The 16,564-nt window shown below is 38.9% G+C and overlaps 1 protein-coding gene across 1 annotated transcript; it reads left to right on the top strand.

Annotated features, from left to right (window-relative positions):
- Nucleotides 1–1,972: 1,972 nt before the first annotated feature.
- LOC127437593 (uncharacterized) lies at nucleotides 1,973–12,246 on the top strand. The gene is made up of 6 exons (XM_051692615.1): nucleotides 1,973–2,130; nucleotides 4,995–5,478; nucleotides 6,037–6,112; nucleotides 7,233–7,311; nucleotides 9,377–9,512; nucleotides 10,524–12,246. Exons 2-6 carry the CDS (start codon nucleotides 5,035–5,037, stop codon nucleotides 10,938–10,940), a joined length of 1,152 nt encoding a protein of 383 aa, XP_051548575.1. The 5' UTR covers nucleotides 1,973–2,130; nucleotides 4,995–5,034; the 3' UTR covers nucleotides 10,941–12,246.
- Nucleotides 12,247–16,564: the final 4,318 nt, after the last annotated feature.

Genomic DNA, 16,564 nt, shown 5'->3' with positions numbered 1-16,564 from the left:
TATTTTTTAATTCCCATAATTTTATATGGTGGTTCTCATTAGATTCTCATGGTTAATTTCTTTTAAATTATTATTATTAATATATTACAGTAGAAATTTACTATAATACAATGCTATTTAATTAAAATAATCATAAATGAGAGGCAGTGCAACAAATACTACTGTGCCATGACTTACAGTATAAGTACTTTATGATTTAAATAATATAACATTAAATATTTGTCTCATTACAGTAAACAGAACTAGGGGTTTAAATGTGCTTAATTGTCATTAAAATAGACAAATATCTGCTTCATGTGCAAAATCTAATCTTATTTCTTTCCTTTGATTTTGGAGTGAAATATGACCTGAACATGTTCTTGGCAGGTTCACATCCATACACGGTTCAATTACTTTTTAAATGACATACACTGGCGGCCAAAAGTTTGGAATAATGTACAGATTTTGCTCTTATGGTAAGAAATTGGTAGAAATTGGAAAGTGGCATTCAACTGATCACAATGTATAGTCAGGACAATAATAACATGAAAGATTAGTATTACAATTAGAAAAAAAAAAATTAAACTACTTCAAAGAGTTCTCATCAAAAAATCCTCCATGTGCAGCAATGACAGCTTTGCAGATCTTTGGCATTCTATCTGTCAGTTTGTCCAGATACTCAGGTGACATTTCACCCCACACTTCCTGTAGCACTTGTCATAGATGTGGCTGTCTTGTCGGGCACTTCTCACGCACCTTACAGTCTAGCTGATCCCACAAAAGCTCAATGGGGTTAAGATCCATAACACTCTTTTCCAATTATCTGTTGTCCAATGTCTGTGATTCTTTGTCCACTCTAACCTTTTCTTTTTGATTTTCTGTTTCAAAAGTGGCTTTACTTTGCAATTCTTCCCATAAGGCCTGCACCCCTGAGTCTTCTCTTTACTGTTGTACATGAAACTGGTGTTGAGCGGGTAGAATTCAATGAAGCTGTCAGCTGAGGACATGTGAGGCGTCTGTTTCTCAAACTAGAGACTCTGATGTACTTATCCTCTTGTTTAGTTGTATATTTGGGACTTCCACATCTCTTTCCAGTTGTCCTTTATCTTTGAAGACTGTAATGTACACCTTTGTATGAAATCTTCAGTTTTTTGGCAATTTCAAGCATTGTATAGCCTTCATTCCTCAAAACAATGATTGACTGATGAGTTTCTAGAGAAAGCTGTTTCTTTTTTGCCATTTTTGACCTAATATTGACCTTAGATGCCAGTCTATTGCATACTGTGGCAACACAAAAACAAACACAAAGACAATGTTCAGCTTCATTTAACAAACCAAATAGCTTTCAACTGTGTTTTATATAATGGCAAGTGAATTTCTAGTACCAAATTAGCAATTTAACATGATTACTCAAGGATAAGGTGTTGTAATGATGGCTGCTGGAAATGGGGCCTGTCTAGATTTGATCAAAAATGACTTTTTTCAAATAGTGATGGTGCTGTTTTTTACATCAGTAATGTCCTGACTACACTTTGTGATAAGTTGAAAGCCACTTTGGTAAATTAAAGTACCAATTTCCTTCCGAAACAGCAAAATCTGTACATTATTCCAAACTTTTGGCCGCCAGTGTACTTGCTTTGCTACAGCTATAACATATACTCTGATCAAACATCTTGCATCCCTATAGAATGCACCCGGACCCTATATATGAGGGATGTTCGTCCCAGAAATCTCTTGCGTCATCCCAACAGAGCTAATGAGGCATAAAAAAGTTATAGCGAGAAAAAAAGCGCTCAGAGTTGACATTCAGTCCGCCTGTTGGAATGAAACCGATCCGCGTGTCCACGTGTTTTGGCAATTTGCATTTCATTTTAATATGTAAGCGCATCTCCCCTATCAGCCGAGGCTGGCTTCAAACGCAAAGTCTATTTGTCAGATTCGGTCTGGACGCGCAAATCGGAAAGCCCTGCGTTTTTGTACCCGCCCCTTCAGACACGTTGCCTTGGGAGAAGTAACACGGGGCCACACAACTGCAGGTCTACATCACTGAAACCACGTACACCTCTCTACAGAGACTCGGGCGATTCAGTTGTCTGTGGATATACTGCTGAAACAAAGGAAAGTGAGACCTTTCGTCCCATCCGGCTTGAGGTACGACCAGCGTTTTAAATAATAAGGATCGCTTCCCAAAATGGGGTTTGTGGGGTTGGAAAATACAGGCACGTATAGATTAAGAAATATAAAAAGGGTTTATATAAGGCTTTATGTGTATGAATGCAAAACATGTATATAGTGAGAATGCCGCGTGGTGGAGAGTCATCCATCCATTTGGGGAAAGGTGAAAATACAAACTTAGGTTTTATTTTAATCTAAATAACACATTTGAATGTTTGCTGATGTGCTGCATTTATTAAACACCCAATTTGATAGGGTTTCCTTATACGGAGCCTTTAGAAATAGTTGTCGGGTTTTGTCTGTAGGGCCACTGCTTGTTTTCCGCAACATAATAGATTCGCTTTGAAAAATACATTTCATTTAAAATATTTGAAAAGTCCAAAATTGCGGTGGTCTTGTCTTTTAAAGAGTGTGATAAGCTGTTTGTCATCATCAACAGGGCCCCACCCTCAATAATCGGACAGGTACATTAATGATATCCAGCACGTCTTTTTATTTTGTGTTTTTATATTAGATTTAGTAATAATATAACAGCACACACAAATGCGCATCGCGACTTCCTATATTTGCTGTTATAGACATTCGAAATGTTGCGCTTCATGTCGCTGTTAAATAATTGTCACATGCCCTTTTCTTTGTTTACTCTGGGTGCCAAGCACAAACAAAATACAAAACTCTCAAAATACACCTTTCAATGATTGCCTTTGTTTTGTCAAATTACCGGTTACCACAGTCTAATAAAGGGCCTTTTCATGCCCGTCCCCAGCTGTCGACAAAACTTGTAAAGATATCTAATATGGGCAGTTTCCGATATGAAAGAAGAGTTTGTTCGTTAAAGCACGGTTTCCTTCGGTGCGTTTTGTTTGATTGCGCTTTTGCCAAAATCCGTATTGAGAGAGAAGCTTGTCAGCGATTACTTCAGTTTGGATAGGCTGATCTTTATGACCGTTATAGAGCCAATTAGTCCCGTGCTTGAGTTACACGTTTTGCCCTGCCAATAAAGAGACATTATGTAATACCTATGTGTCCAGAACTATTTGGCTCAGAGGTCCGTTTGTTTGCAATGATACTGAACAGCTGATGTGCGGATACAATGTTGAAGTGGTGTGAATGTGCGTCTGAAAATACTTTGCCAGTAGTGATGTATAGTGGTGTATAAACTATATACTAATATATAGTTTAAGTTCTTATAGTATAAGCTAAATTGTGCGCAAAGTTGCCTTTGAAGCTTTTAAACATTTACTAGGTTTTACACACATTTAAAGTGCATTCAGAAAGATGCTGCATGTATTTTATTTTATTTTTTTGTAGAGATCGGGGTGGTAAAAGTTAATTATCATAAGTGAAAAAATGAAAATGCACTTGTTACTTTATTGAACTATTTCAACCTGGTCTGACTCTTCAAAATTACTTTCATTGATGTAACCTAATGTAATCAGGTTGATTTAGTCATGAATAATACACTTGACTTGAATACAATCAGTTAATTTTATCTTCCCACATGAAGCATTTTTTTTTTTTTACTGTGTAGGGGTAGTTTTCTGGCATGTTTGAAACAATATTTATTCACTGATATGTCATTTTTTAAACATGTATCATGTACACCCATTTATTGACACTCCTTATGTGTCGTGAAAAGCCTTCCACCGTTTTGATGTTTGAGTGGTCAGCACCCTTAAAGAAAGCGCAAAGCACTTGTTCCAGTGAAACACGTGCTTACAGCAAAGAATCACTTTGCCTCATTAGACTTTACGTTTAAAATGCTCCTATAATGCTCATTTGTCGTTTGTTTCTCAAGGCCTTTCTATTATGAATTACTATGAACTGATGGAATTGATAATGCAAGCGGAAACAATACTGGCTCCTAACTGTGTAGCCTTGAATTATTTTCAAACCCCCTCTTTTAAAAGCAAGCCCACAAAATAATCTATCATTTTTGGGTTCAACCACCATTAGAAAACTATTGGTAAGTATTAATAATGGGCTGCAGCAGGAATGGCACTATTAAAATGGCTTAATTCTATGGCAGTTGCTTGTGTTCTATGGTGGTCACCATGGTTGCGGCATTCTGTTCTCATTGAATAAACGAACAGGGCTTTGAATCTGTGTTTTTTTGTCACCTGCTTCGTTTTCAAAGTGTTTTTCAATTAGGTGCAAACAGAGCAAACACATGCATGTACTACAAAGCTTCAAATCTATTCAACAGAGACCACAGCTGTAAATATAAAAAATGTCTTTAATTTCAGTTTGAATAAATATGTTCACTAATTTGTCACTATAACATTATGCTTAAACAAGGCTTGTGTAAAAAAGATATTAGTGGATTATTCTTTTTAGGGTTTGATTTGGTGTTTATTTAAGAATCAATGCTGAGAGAAGAATTAATAAAAGCATGACATTGATGTCAGTATATGGTGGTTACTCGTGGTTGCTTGAAGGTGTAATAAAATTGTTCCCAGCAATGTTTGTGAAACAGCAGTTAGTCTTTTTATGGCCGCTGTTTATCTTTAGTCTGAGACTCAGTTGGTGGGGCTGGAAAGCTGGCTGGTCTGAACATAAATTCAGTACCCCACAGGATTTTAAGAATGCATGCTTACATTGGCATGTTTGACCGCCCATGTCTGCTTTACTATTAATCTCTCAAATGGTTCCGAAATAGTTCAACACAGCAGAGTCAGTTTTTGTTTTTAATGTTTCAGCCAAATCAAAACATTTTTCGAGAGAACATTCCTTATCCATTATCCAGTTTCACGCCAGCTCGTGTTCTGTTTAGTAATAATGTTCATTGTTAATGTTTATGGAAATTGGAGTTTAAAATGCTCCACCCTGTCTCCTCACAGGTCAGTGATGGTCAGTGCTGGTTAGAACCTGCTTCCGAAGATGTCAGCTTCAGATTCTGACTATTCTATCGACTGGCTGGCCAGTGATGATGAGGACAATGATAGCGAGTTAGAGCAGGACTGTACCAAAGCAGAAGGGCAAACCACACTACACAAAGGTCCCTGCTCGGGGGTCATCCAGGGAGCCCAGACTTGCCAGTCTCTCCCAAAGAGGAATGGAGTTAAAGGGGATGTGAAGGACAAAGAGAATATGAGCTCTCTGGGAAGTTCTCCTCCTAGCTGCGATAGTTCGGACTACTGCAATGACAGTGGGCTTTCTCACTTTGGACAAGGGGATCGATCCATTTACAGCCGGTGCACCGACAGTCCTAAAGGCAATAAGAGGCAGGTGCTGAAGAGAACACGGAGCTCCGTGGTGCTGGAGCACAGGGAGAGGCAGGTCACACCCGAACAAAAGGAGAAAGACAGGCTGTTTACATGCAAGGTGAGACATGCCACTTTTGGTGTACGCATATGTAATTTACTGGTATGCCAATGGAAGGGATGCAGTGTTCTGAAAACCACCCTTATCACCTACATGATCATTCTCCAACCAAGCAGAATACATTAAAAAAATAATCACAGCAGAACTTCTTCCAGGAAGAGCCCTCCTCCATGTGTTCTTTCTAGGTGAAAAGTGAATGAGTCACACTCAAGTCCACTGAGTCAAATTTTTTTACTGTTATTCCCCTACATAGTATGCATCATCATTGAAATTCTACTATGTCATTGGCACAAATGTGTAAAAGGCTAGATGAGACATTGTTTTGCATCATAATATCCAATTGTTCTTAAAAAAAAAAAAAAATTGAGCTCTATGAAGGAATGTCCTAACATGAGATGATGTTTGTATATGGCAAATGGCTAAATGTAATGTGAACATCCTGTACTAAAAACATCAGAACTCAGTTTTGTTTTTTCAAGAAATCTCAATGTAAGCTAAACAATGAATAATGAACAGTAAAAGAAGGAAATGCTGAATGATGTTCTTTGTGTTTCTCAGTGCTTGGAGCTGCATTGTTACATTCACCCACTGTCCTCAATCCTTAATGGCCTACGGTCAGGCAGATACCGAGAACGTGAGTAATCCCCTATTCATTCCTACTAGTTTTCAGTTATCATACTACTGCAGTTACCCTGATCACAGCTACTTATTGTCTTTTGCCAAAAGTTTACCTAGTTAGATCATTATAAGCTGTTAGTTTTTTGGGAGAACAGCTAAGTTAGAGGCACCAGATTTGAGACTCCGATGTGTCATGAATATCGGAGTATACTGAATATACTGAATTGATCACAATCATTTCCTCTTTGTACGTGCTGCCTGGCTTAGTCATAACTGAAAACGTATGGTTAAAAGACACGTTTAAAGCAAACCGTCCATCTCCAAAAATACACAAGGGCCTTGATTGAAATACCTAAAGTATGATAAAATTAAGCTTTAAGTTATACAAAGGCTGTCTCCTTAGTGTCCTCGACTGGTGGGATGAAGTATTTGAAACATCTGACTCAATATTTGAAACAATTTTTTATGTGAATTAAAGTTGCGTGGTATGACTGTGTGCAACAGCAGAAATGTGTATATTCACAGGGTAATATAAATGGTCCAACGGTAAGCAAAAAATCATAGATTACTCTGCAAACTGTGTTGCAGATGGGCTGTTCCATTGGAGAAAGCTTTATTTGATATGTGTTATGTAGGTTAATACACATTTTACACAAAAGATTTTGTTTAATACATTGTGATATACTGTTAATTTGATATAAAATTACTCCTCTACTGCCCATCACAAATATGAACATTGCAACTGTGTTGCTACAGATAGTGCCTCTCCGTATAATCTGCACCGTTAGGCATCACAAAACTTGCCTGAGCCAGAGATTACTTTAAAACACCAACAGATGATACTAAAAATGTTGGATGTTAAAACAGAACTTTATTGGCTAGTTTAGAACCCCATGTGCTAGAAGACAGGTTGCACGCCAGGAGGACCCGCTAGCGAGTGCTCTGTCTGTGATCACTGTCAAAACGAGGGCTCTGAGCGACCTTTAGCTTCTTGGCCATAGAGACAGTGAGTCTGCCCTCCCACGTGCTTCACAGGAATCCATCTGCCTCACAGACATAGCACGGCCTGTCAGAGACAATGAGCTGGCACTTCTCGTAAAAAGACCGGGTTTAAGCTGTGTCTTCTTCTTTCACAGGCCTCAGCACTTTCCAAGAGAGTGTGGCCATGGACCGCATCCAGAGGATAATGGGGGTCCTGCAGAATCCCTGCATGGGGTAAGTGTTTAGCCATTTGTCTTCGCATCGCTCACTGGCTGCTTGAGGGTGGGCTTTAGTCCGCAAAGCACTGCATCGCAGATCGATCGGATAGATGTGTCCATTTACTTAATCTACCTCAATTCACTTTCTACTTGGTTGCATTGTTCTTGTCCTTTTTCTTTCCTTTATTTATTTATTTTTATCCCCTTTTCTCCCAATTTGGAATGCCCAATTCCCACTACTTACTCACCTCGATCCAGGTGGCGGAGGATAAGTCTCAGTTGCCTCCGCTTCTGAGATGGTCAGTCCGCACATCTTATCATGTGGCTCACTGTGCATGACACAATGGAGACTGCACATGTGGAGGCTCATGCTATTCTCCGCGATCAAAGCACAACTTACTACGCACCCCATTGAGAGCGAGAACCACTAATTGCGACCATGAGGAGGTTACCCTATGTGACTCTACCCTCCCTAGCAACCAGGCCAATTTGGTTGCTTAGGAGACCTGGCTGGAGTCACTCAGCATGCCCTGGATTCAAACTCGCGACTCCAGGGGTGGTAGTCAGCGTCAATACTCACTGAGCTACCCAGGCCCCCGCATTGTTCTTGTTACCACATTCTGTTAGTTGTTGAGCACTGTGGGAGAATTTTGTTTTGGTGCGTGTATATATTTATGCACATTAGCAGTAAGCCAAGGTTGAGTTCTCTCTCATTGCTCATGAATGACTACTATGCCCTCAAATGTATCTAAGGAAGCCTTGTGAATGTCTTTGCTCTGAGGGTACAAGTCAGGGAGTCCAGGAAATGTTAAAACACATGGTCTCGCAGCATGATGCTTGATCCAAAGCAGCAGGAGGGATGCTGGCCCAGTAAAGACCTGCCACCACAGATCTAAAAATGGCTGATCAAGAATAGAATTCAAACCCGGATCATTAAAAATGTCCTGTCTTGCTTGAGGGAATAACTTGTCAGACGATTGATTAGTCCTCCTCTGGTTTGACAGTGTTATGGCTGTGATATCATCTCTGGGAGGAGTCTGTGCTCCTGTTGCATTGAATGACGTCGTAATGGGTCAGGCTGGGTTTAGGTGGGTCATTTACTTTTCCTCTTAACAGCACCTGGCAAGTAGCCCAGATTTGTTCTCGTTGTACTGCATTGTTCTACTTCATGAAGTCCAATACTCACGTGGGAGTGCAGAGTCTAGAAGACCATTGGTGTACTTTGGCCTGCATCCAGCAGTATTGCAACCTGCACAGCACAAAAATGTAGCTGCCAGTTTGAAACGTGCATCCATCCACTGGCAACATGGTTGATGGGGTTTTGGGTGGGGTCCTAATTCAGGCCATCTGATCAAGGTACTGAGCCAAAATTGCCTCTGCTCAAACCCAAGCTGACGTATGCAACCAGGCAGACAAATTGTGTGTGTGTGGCTTTCTCCCCACCAGCAAGCTCAGAATAGGACCCCCTCTCTTCATTATGCCAGCTGGCAAGCCCCCGGCAAAAAAGGCGCATCTGAAGAGGGTGTACAAAAGTAACATTTACAGCAGTGGGTGTATACATTTAAAATGCTGATAATGAGGCCACAGCAAATAGACTTTGGTCATGTGACTTGCAGTAAGCTCAGTTAACCACCTGTCAGGGCCGGTGCGAGGCAATGGGCACCATGTGCCTGTGTGAGGGTGCGTCTGCATCACTGCTTCTCAGCAAAACTATTTATTTTCCCTGTGACGTGAACGCCAGTTCCCCGCTGCAGGCTTATGTGTCTATATTTAGAGGTGAGGGAAACGGTAGCACTCCATGCCACGTGTGGGTACAAACATGTGTGACTCAACACATGAGCTGTTCTCATTTTGAGGAACACGTTTGTGTGTTGTGTATACTTGCTTGCATGATGCTGTGTACTTGTGGTTGAGTGCTCTTTCAACTCGCCTGCTACCAAACAAGGTTACAGACCGGTAGACTTTCATTTTCAATCATGTCAGACATGGCATACACTAAATCTGAAACTGTATGAGCCCATTTTTTTTAGTGCATTTGTGGGTTGCCCGACTTAAATGTTTTTCTTTCTTGTGCCATGCAGGGAGAGATATGTCAACATTATTTTGAAAATGGAGGAAATGTTGAAGAACTGGTTCCCTCACATAAAACCCCAACGAAGCGACCAAGTAAACACCGCAGACCTGATGGAGGAGACGGCCCTGTCTAAGAAACCCAAGGTAATGCTTTCAAGTCAGACAAGGCTCTCTAAGAGCTGTCACGATCATGTGTAAGTTAAGACTGCAGGATAATAGAAAAAGAGGGACTAAAATACCCATTATACTGTAATCACTGGACCGTAGAAGAACAGGGCAGACAAGAAGGGATTAAAATCTATTTTTACAGTTGTAGAGGTATTAAATGCGCATCTCATGTTCGCTAAGAACAGTGACGGAAAAGAACAGGTAATTTTGGAAAAGCTTCCAGAGGACAGAAAAAGGCCTGCAAAGACATCTGAATACAAGAACATTTGCAGGCCTTTTTTATATAACTTACAAAAATTTACAGTGGTAATCAAAATTCTTGCCAAGATACAGTAGTTACTACACTAAAACTGTGGTCACTTGAAATTTGCCACTGGAATGAATAAAAAGAAATTTAATTCAATGAAAGATTTGGAAAGCAGTGTTTGAAAAGGTGATCCCATGTATAATGATTTTAAAGAATAATTGTAGCTATGGTATTTTGACTGAAACTATGTTCACCATGGTCAATTTTAGTAAGGGAAACTTTAGATTTACTATTTGGATGTTAATTGATTATGGTTGGCCAATGTTTTTACAATGACCAACCATCATTTACCATATAAATACTATATTTAAAACAAATAGTACTTGAATATCATTTAATATGCATCATGTATTCTGGTATGTTAATAGCATTTAATAATAGAAAATGATAGGTACCAAAAATGGTTGAACAATAAAATATTTACAAATATAAAATTCACAAAACCACAAAAATGCATTACTGATGGCCTTGTCAATGGATAGAGAAGATTTGTGGTCAAAGGTAACGGCTTATCTAGATCGATGGCCAAATATTGGCCAATTTATTGGTCTGGCTGATATAATTGGCCTGTAGGTTGTTTAGCACAATTGTTTAGTCATGTACTTGACTTAAAATTGTAATAGAGTTTAAAGTACTCAGTGTTAGAGCATTTGAAATAATTTTCTTTCATAAATTTACAGTTGACTCCATCTGCATCTGCCCTGCTCATCGGCATTGCAAACCCTGCCACCACAAGTGCCCCTTCCATGGGTAGCAAGACAATGAGAGTTAGTGACCTCACCCCACCTGGGCCCTACTCTGCAACCAACCTAAAATGGCTCCACACAACACCCATCTGCTCCCCAACGGCCGAACAGGCTCAGGGGACAGTTCGAAACTTTTTAACAGCCCACAGAGACAAGGACGCGACACAGGACAACTCTGTGTCCTCCAGCACAGACTGTCTGTGTAGTAAGACAGACTCTACTCCCAGTCGACCACTTCCAGGCAAGATTAACGCCCCATGCCTTGAGAGACTGCTTAAATCTACAGAGAGCATCATCACCCAAAAAGGTTCAGTAAGCATGGGTGGAATGGCAGCCGGCAGTTGGTCCTAATCCTGCAAAAGTGCTCTGGGAGAACAGAGCCTTGCTAGTGCGTGACTGCCCCCAACTGGTCTGGAGTCACCTGCTTCCAGTGCAATTGCTGCCTCAATTCTAGCCTTGCGGAGAAACACAGAACACAGTGGAGGGAGTTGAGTGAAGCCCAGCACAACCGAGCGACATGTTTGGTTAAGAACTGAAAAGTGTCAGAGTGTGATCTTTGTGTGCGTGGGGGTGTACGTCTTCAATTGTTCCCTTCTTTTGACTGCAGAATAAGATGTAGCAGTGTGTGTGTGGTGAGGGTGGTTAGAAGGTTCTGCAATGTTGGCTCAACTCTGTACCTACCTTCGAGAAGGTTTCCTCTGAAGACATAGCAAGAGGAAAAACCTCCCGTTGCATTAAGATCTGATGAGGCAGCGTATTGGTATCTGTGAAAAAGCTAATCACTAGACAAAACAAAGAAGACTTTTTATCAAGAAAGGGAAGGGATAAGAGGGAGGAATTTATTCTGGGAACACTTAAGATATTCCAGTGTGTTAGTGATCTCTATTGTAGATGTGGTTGAATGTGAATTTATTACTTTAGTTTGCTCTTTAAATCCACTCTAGAGAGTTGATTGATGTGACTGTTACTTCATAGGTTTAAACTTCTTGCTACATTTTTGGTACAACTGTTCTACCTCAATCTGACACCACGTCTCCTTTAGTGTAGGGATAGATCGCAAGAACGTAGACTCAGAGCAAGGAAGCCTCAAAGCGCATAGAGAGAGCCAAACTTGCCTGTCATGCCGGGGTGCTGGGTGCGAGCTGTTCAGGTCGGACTAACACGGGAGGCTTACTCCATGTGAGGAAACTCTGGAGGCTTGACTGGTGCCATTGTAAAGAATGTGAACTGTAAATTAATTTTTTTTAAACTTTTTTTTTAAATTTTTTTTTTTAAGCCTCCTAGTTCAAGGGCATACAGTGCCTGTTAAATCGATGTCAAACTGTGCCTCTTCACTGGTTTTGAAGGGAGAATGAGACCCTCTGGAATACCTGATGCCTCTGAAGGATGTACAAAAAAAGAAAAACCAGGAACCTTCAAAACTCCTGCCATTCATTTTCTGCTATCAAGTAAATTATTGAAACCCTTGCCAACTACTTCTGTGGTCATGTGAGACAACGATATTTCGGTTTGCCACAGCTGGACGATATCTAAGAGGGAAAGGTATTAACTGTGTACATATTTGGAAAAACGTTGTTAATTTACCCTTGCAAAGTGGCCTTTATAGTGAAATATTTTATACTTTCAGAAATAAATGTGGTTATATTTGTTTGCTGTATTCCATTTGTCTTAAAGTATTTTGTATTTTAACTGATCACACAAAAATAGGTGAATCTCACAAAATGTCCAGGTCACATTTCACCACAAAATCAAAAGAATTTATAAATGATATTTTTGTTTGACATAAAATTAAGCTTATTTTTAGGACCATTACGATGTTTTTTCACATTATTAAAAAAAATCTTAATTGGGTCAAATATGACGAAAATATGACCCGTTCATGATGGGTTTCATGAGATTGACACAATGGTTGACCAACGTTTTTTCAATGGCTGATGATGATAATTAGAGAGCAGGGTGGCCGATGGGTGACAGTTATGGTGATACAATTTTATATAAAATACAATCTAATGATAGCACATGATACATACATGATATTGCTGAAATTATACAAATAATTATTTTTTTTTTACTCTATTTACTCAAGATTCACTTAAAATTTGACAAGAACATTGAGGTCCAGAGGTCAGTTGCAGAAACCCCTTGATGAAAATATCTCTGCTCTGTAGGTCCATATAATGCAAGTCAATAGGAACCAAATCTTTGAAGCTCAAAAAGCATATAAGAGCAGCATAAAAATAAGCCATACGACTCCAGTGGGTAAATCCATGTCTTCAGAAGCGTTATAAGTGTGGGTGATCAATATTTAAGTCCTTCTATTACTATAAAACTTCACTTTCAAATAGTCCTCCTAAGCACTCTTCTCTATTTACAGTTCTTCTTTTGTTTTTGGCAATTCACATTCTTTGTGCATATCGCCACCTACTGGGCAGGGTGGACGATTTATAGGAAAAAATATATAGGAAAAACTGATTTAAATATTGATCTGTTTCTCACCCACACCTATCATATAATTTCTGAAGACATGGATTTAACCACTGGAGTAGTATGGATTCTCCTTTATGGGGTTTCTTGCAACTGAGAATTCTGTTTATCGACCAAGCATGCACAGTTATTGCCCAATAGTACCACTACCAATGCTGATAATATCAAGAGGGCCAGTTACTTTGCCTGGCTGAAAATAGGTCGATCCCTAAACACAAATATCAGTAGAACCAACAATGGCATATGCTTTGGTTCATGACGACCGAATGCCATATGCAAGATAAATATTTTACTATGATTTGTTTTTGTTCATTCATAAGGAATATCATTACACCTGTCTAATTTGGCAGCCCATCCATGTGCATTGTTTTTAGTATTACTTCGATATTGCACCAGAAGATGGCTGCTCACAGATCTCTTTGTTTCCTGCACTCATTGACATTCTGATATAAAGACATCTATTCAAATATCAAAGCCTTCTTGTCAATCTATAAAAACAACCCCCAAACAAGGCTAAACCATGAGGTAGATCTACGAACGCTAAGTCTGAAATATAGCCGGTGTTAAATCACAACTTGACCTTAAAACAGAATTTATTATCTGTCAGAGAACATTGAATATTACAGGATTGGTCTCGGATGATTACTCACCCTACAGTTTCTGGGAAGAAGGAGGTTGAACAGGGAAACGTAGGCATGCAAAATATTGCCCACATCCTTTGGAGAATAAAAAACATGTTTTTCTGGACAGTGAGTAATTCAAATGTCCTCCCTCCTTGATCCCTCTTTCCATTTCCCTGCTGTGCACAAAATGAAAGGACACTTATAAAATCAGTCAAGCATGGTGCAATGGCACTCATTTCTCAATGCAGTTATTGGGAAGAATGTTTGTTTCGGTCTCAAGCCAACTGAACATTTGTACCTATGTTCTTTGGCAGAATAACAAATCACACTTCTCTTTTGCTAAAAAGTCTAACCCACATAAAAGATTATGAAAGAAAAAATAAAGAAACGTACGACACTTACGTGAAACCTACAGTATATTTGTTTTATTCACAAATGTTACCATGAACGGTTTCAAAATAAGATAACTTCAACAAACTGTGCTTTTCTTTTGGGGAAAAAATAAAATGCATGAACCCTTATGTACTGTTGGGGTCAATTTTGACACCTTTTGTTTCCTTCAACTCAGTGGCATGACATTTGGTAACTTTTCCTTCATTTGCTATCTATACACACAAAAAAATTGGGCTGGAATCTGGTGGTGTGACAAAAATAATCACACTTACTGTTCAGGCTCAAATTTGACCCCACGTAGGAAATGAATGGGGGAGATGATAAAACTTAGCATTTAAAAAAAAAATCAATAAATCAGCCACAATGCAGAACACACACAAACATAAATGAAGGGGTGATACTATAACACATCCACAATGCGGAACACACGTGCTTTCTCTCTCTCACACACAATCACACAGAGGAATGAATAGGTGACATTATAACAAAGAGCATTTTTTATAGAATTTGTCAAATAAAATCAGCCACAATGCAGAACACACACTGAAATGAAGTGGTGAGACCACAACACATCCACAATGGAGAACACACACACACACACACACACACACACACAGAATAAAGGCTGAGTTTGAGACCTTTTCTACTGTGAGAAAGTTTACATTTAGGGGTAGGAGCTGCACCTTCCAGGCAAAACACTGCATCATTCTGTTCTGTAAATAGACATTTTCCCACAGCTCAGGTATAAATTTATAAAAGCATGTGAAAAATACATCTGCAAGGCTCACACCGTTTTCACAACCTTCTGCCATGTGTGCATGGATTCATAAACAAGACTATAGTTTATGATGATACTTAGTATCATTCTTAACTGTTTTATACTTTTCTTTACCCTTTATTGGTTGTTTTTTATGAATATTTGATGCTGCTCGTTATTGCTGTTCAGTTCACTGAATTTTCAGAAGTTTCATGCTTGAAAGAAATGGCAAGTTTGCCATTGCAAAAAGTATTGTTTGAACACAAAACAAATGATCACCGTTCACTCCTGTTTATTGCTGTTGGTTTTGTTGACTTTTTTTTTTTTTTTTTAATAATTTACTAAAGTTATTTAGTATGAGTTACTGAGTTGAATTGGGATGTTTGAAATAAATTATAGGTAACAAAAATCTTACTCTAAGTCTTTGTAACATCATGGTAATCATAATGTGACATCAATGAAAAAAGTACACTTCAAAATACCTAAAAAAAAAAAAAAAGCTAAACTTTGACAAAAATAATGATTTTTGAATGTCCAAATATATATCCAAATGCATAACTTATGATAAGGTCTAAAAAAAAAAATCAGTTTGCTACAACCAGGCATATGAGTGGACCTCTGCAGCCATCTACTGGTTATAGTTGTAATTTCATGTAATTTTAATAAATAAAAAAAAAAACAATTTGTTTTCCAGCAAATGACAGCAATCTGCCTCTTAGGCATGACAACTATCTTATATTTTCTCCATGAATGAAACTGAGTAATGTAGATCTTCACTGAAGTGAATGTAACATAAAAATGTTCTTATTTTATATGAAAATTAATGGTGTAGTTTAGTCAATGAGGCAAATAAGGTCAAAAATTCCATAAATCCCCCCAAAAACTGCACAACTTCATAGTTAATAAATTAATAAAGTAAGTGATATCGCATTTGTTTGAAAAAATTACACGAGTAAAGTAAAAAATTACACATTATAGTCTGGGGTCAAATTTGACCCCAAACAGTATGAGAATGCACCTGAAACGAACAGAACACAAGGGTTAATAAAAATGGAAAACAAAAAAGGTGTAAAAATAACAGTAAAAAACATTTGCACTCACATACAGCTTACATACAGAGGCAGACTGGCAATCGGGAGAACCGGGTTTTTTTTTACAGTGGGCCGGCCGCGTAATGGGGCCAAAAGTGTGCCAAAGTGGGCAGAGATTTGATGAAGGGGGCCACGATTAGCTGAAGGGCACTGTGAAACGGGGCCGTGATAAGGTGAAGTGGGCTTCGAAATGGTGTCGCGATTTGCCAAATGGGCTAGCTACATTTATGTCAAAACACATTGCCACAACAAATTGCCACATCCTCATCTGTTGGTTTGCATGACTCCAATAACAACCAAATATAAATAGAGCAGAATTCATTAAGGATCAAAATATTACAAGTATTGCCTTGTAATATAACTTGGCTTTGCTTTAGAAGCACAGGCGCCATGATATATCTTCTTCTCTCGTCCAACACCTCAAGAACACGTATCCACAGCACCCCTCAGTGGCCTCAATTGTAACTGTGAAATTTGGTGAGAGGGGAATACAAGGTAAAAACAAATATCTGAGACTCTTTGACCACATATCTGAGAGGAAGAAAGGTGCAGGAGAATCCCAAAATGCCAAACAATTTAAGGCTAGGATATACTTAATTTTTCCACATGCCATTATGTCTCACACAT

This window comes from Myxocyprinus asiaticus, chromosome 48, assembly GCF_019703515.2.
Source record: "Myxocyprinus asiaticus isolate MX2 ecotype Aquarium Trade chromosome 48, UBuf_Myxa_2, whole genome shotgun sequence".
Classification (NCBI taxonomy): domain Eukaryota; kingdom Metazoa; phylum Chordata; class Actinopteri; order Cypriniformes; family Catostomidae; genus Myxocyprinus; species Myxocyprinus asiaticus.
This window is presented reverse-complemented; position numbering and strand designations above follow the sequence as displayed.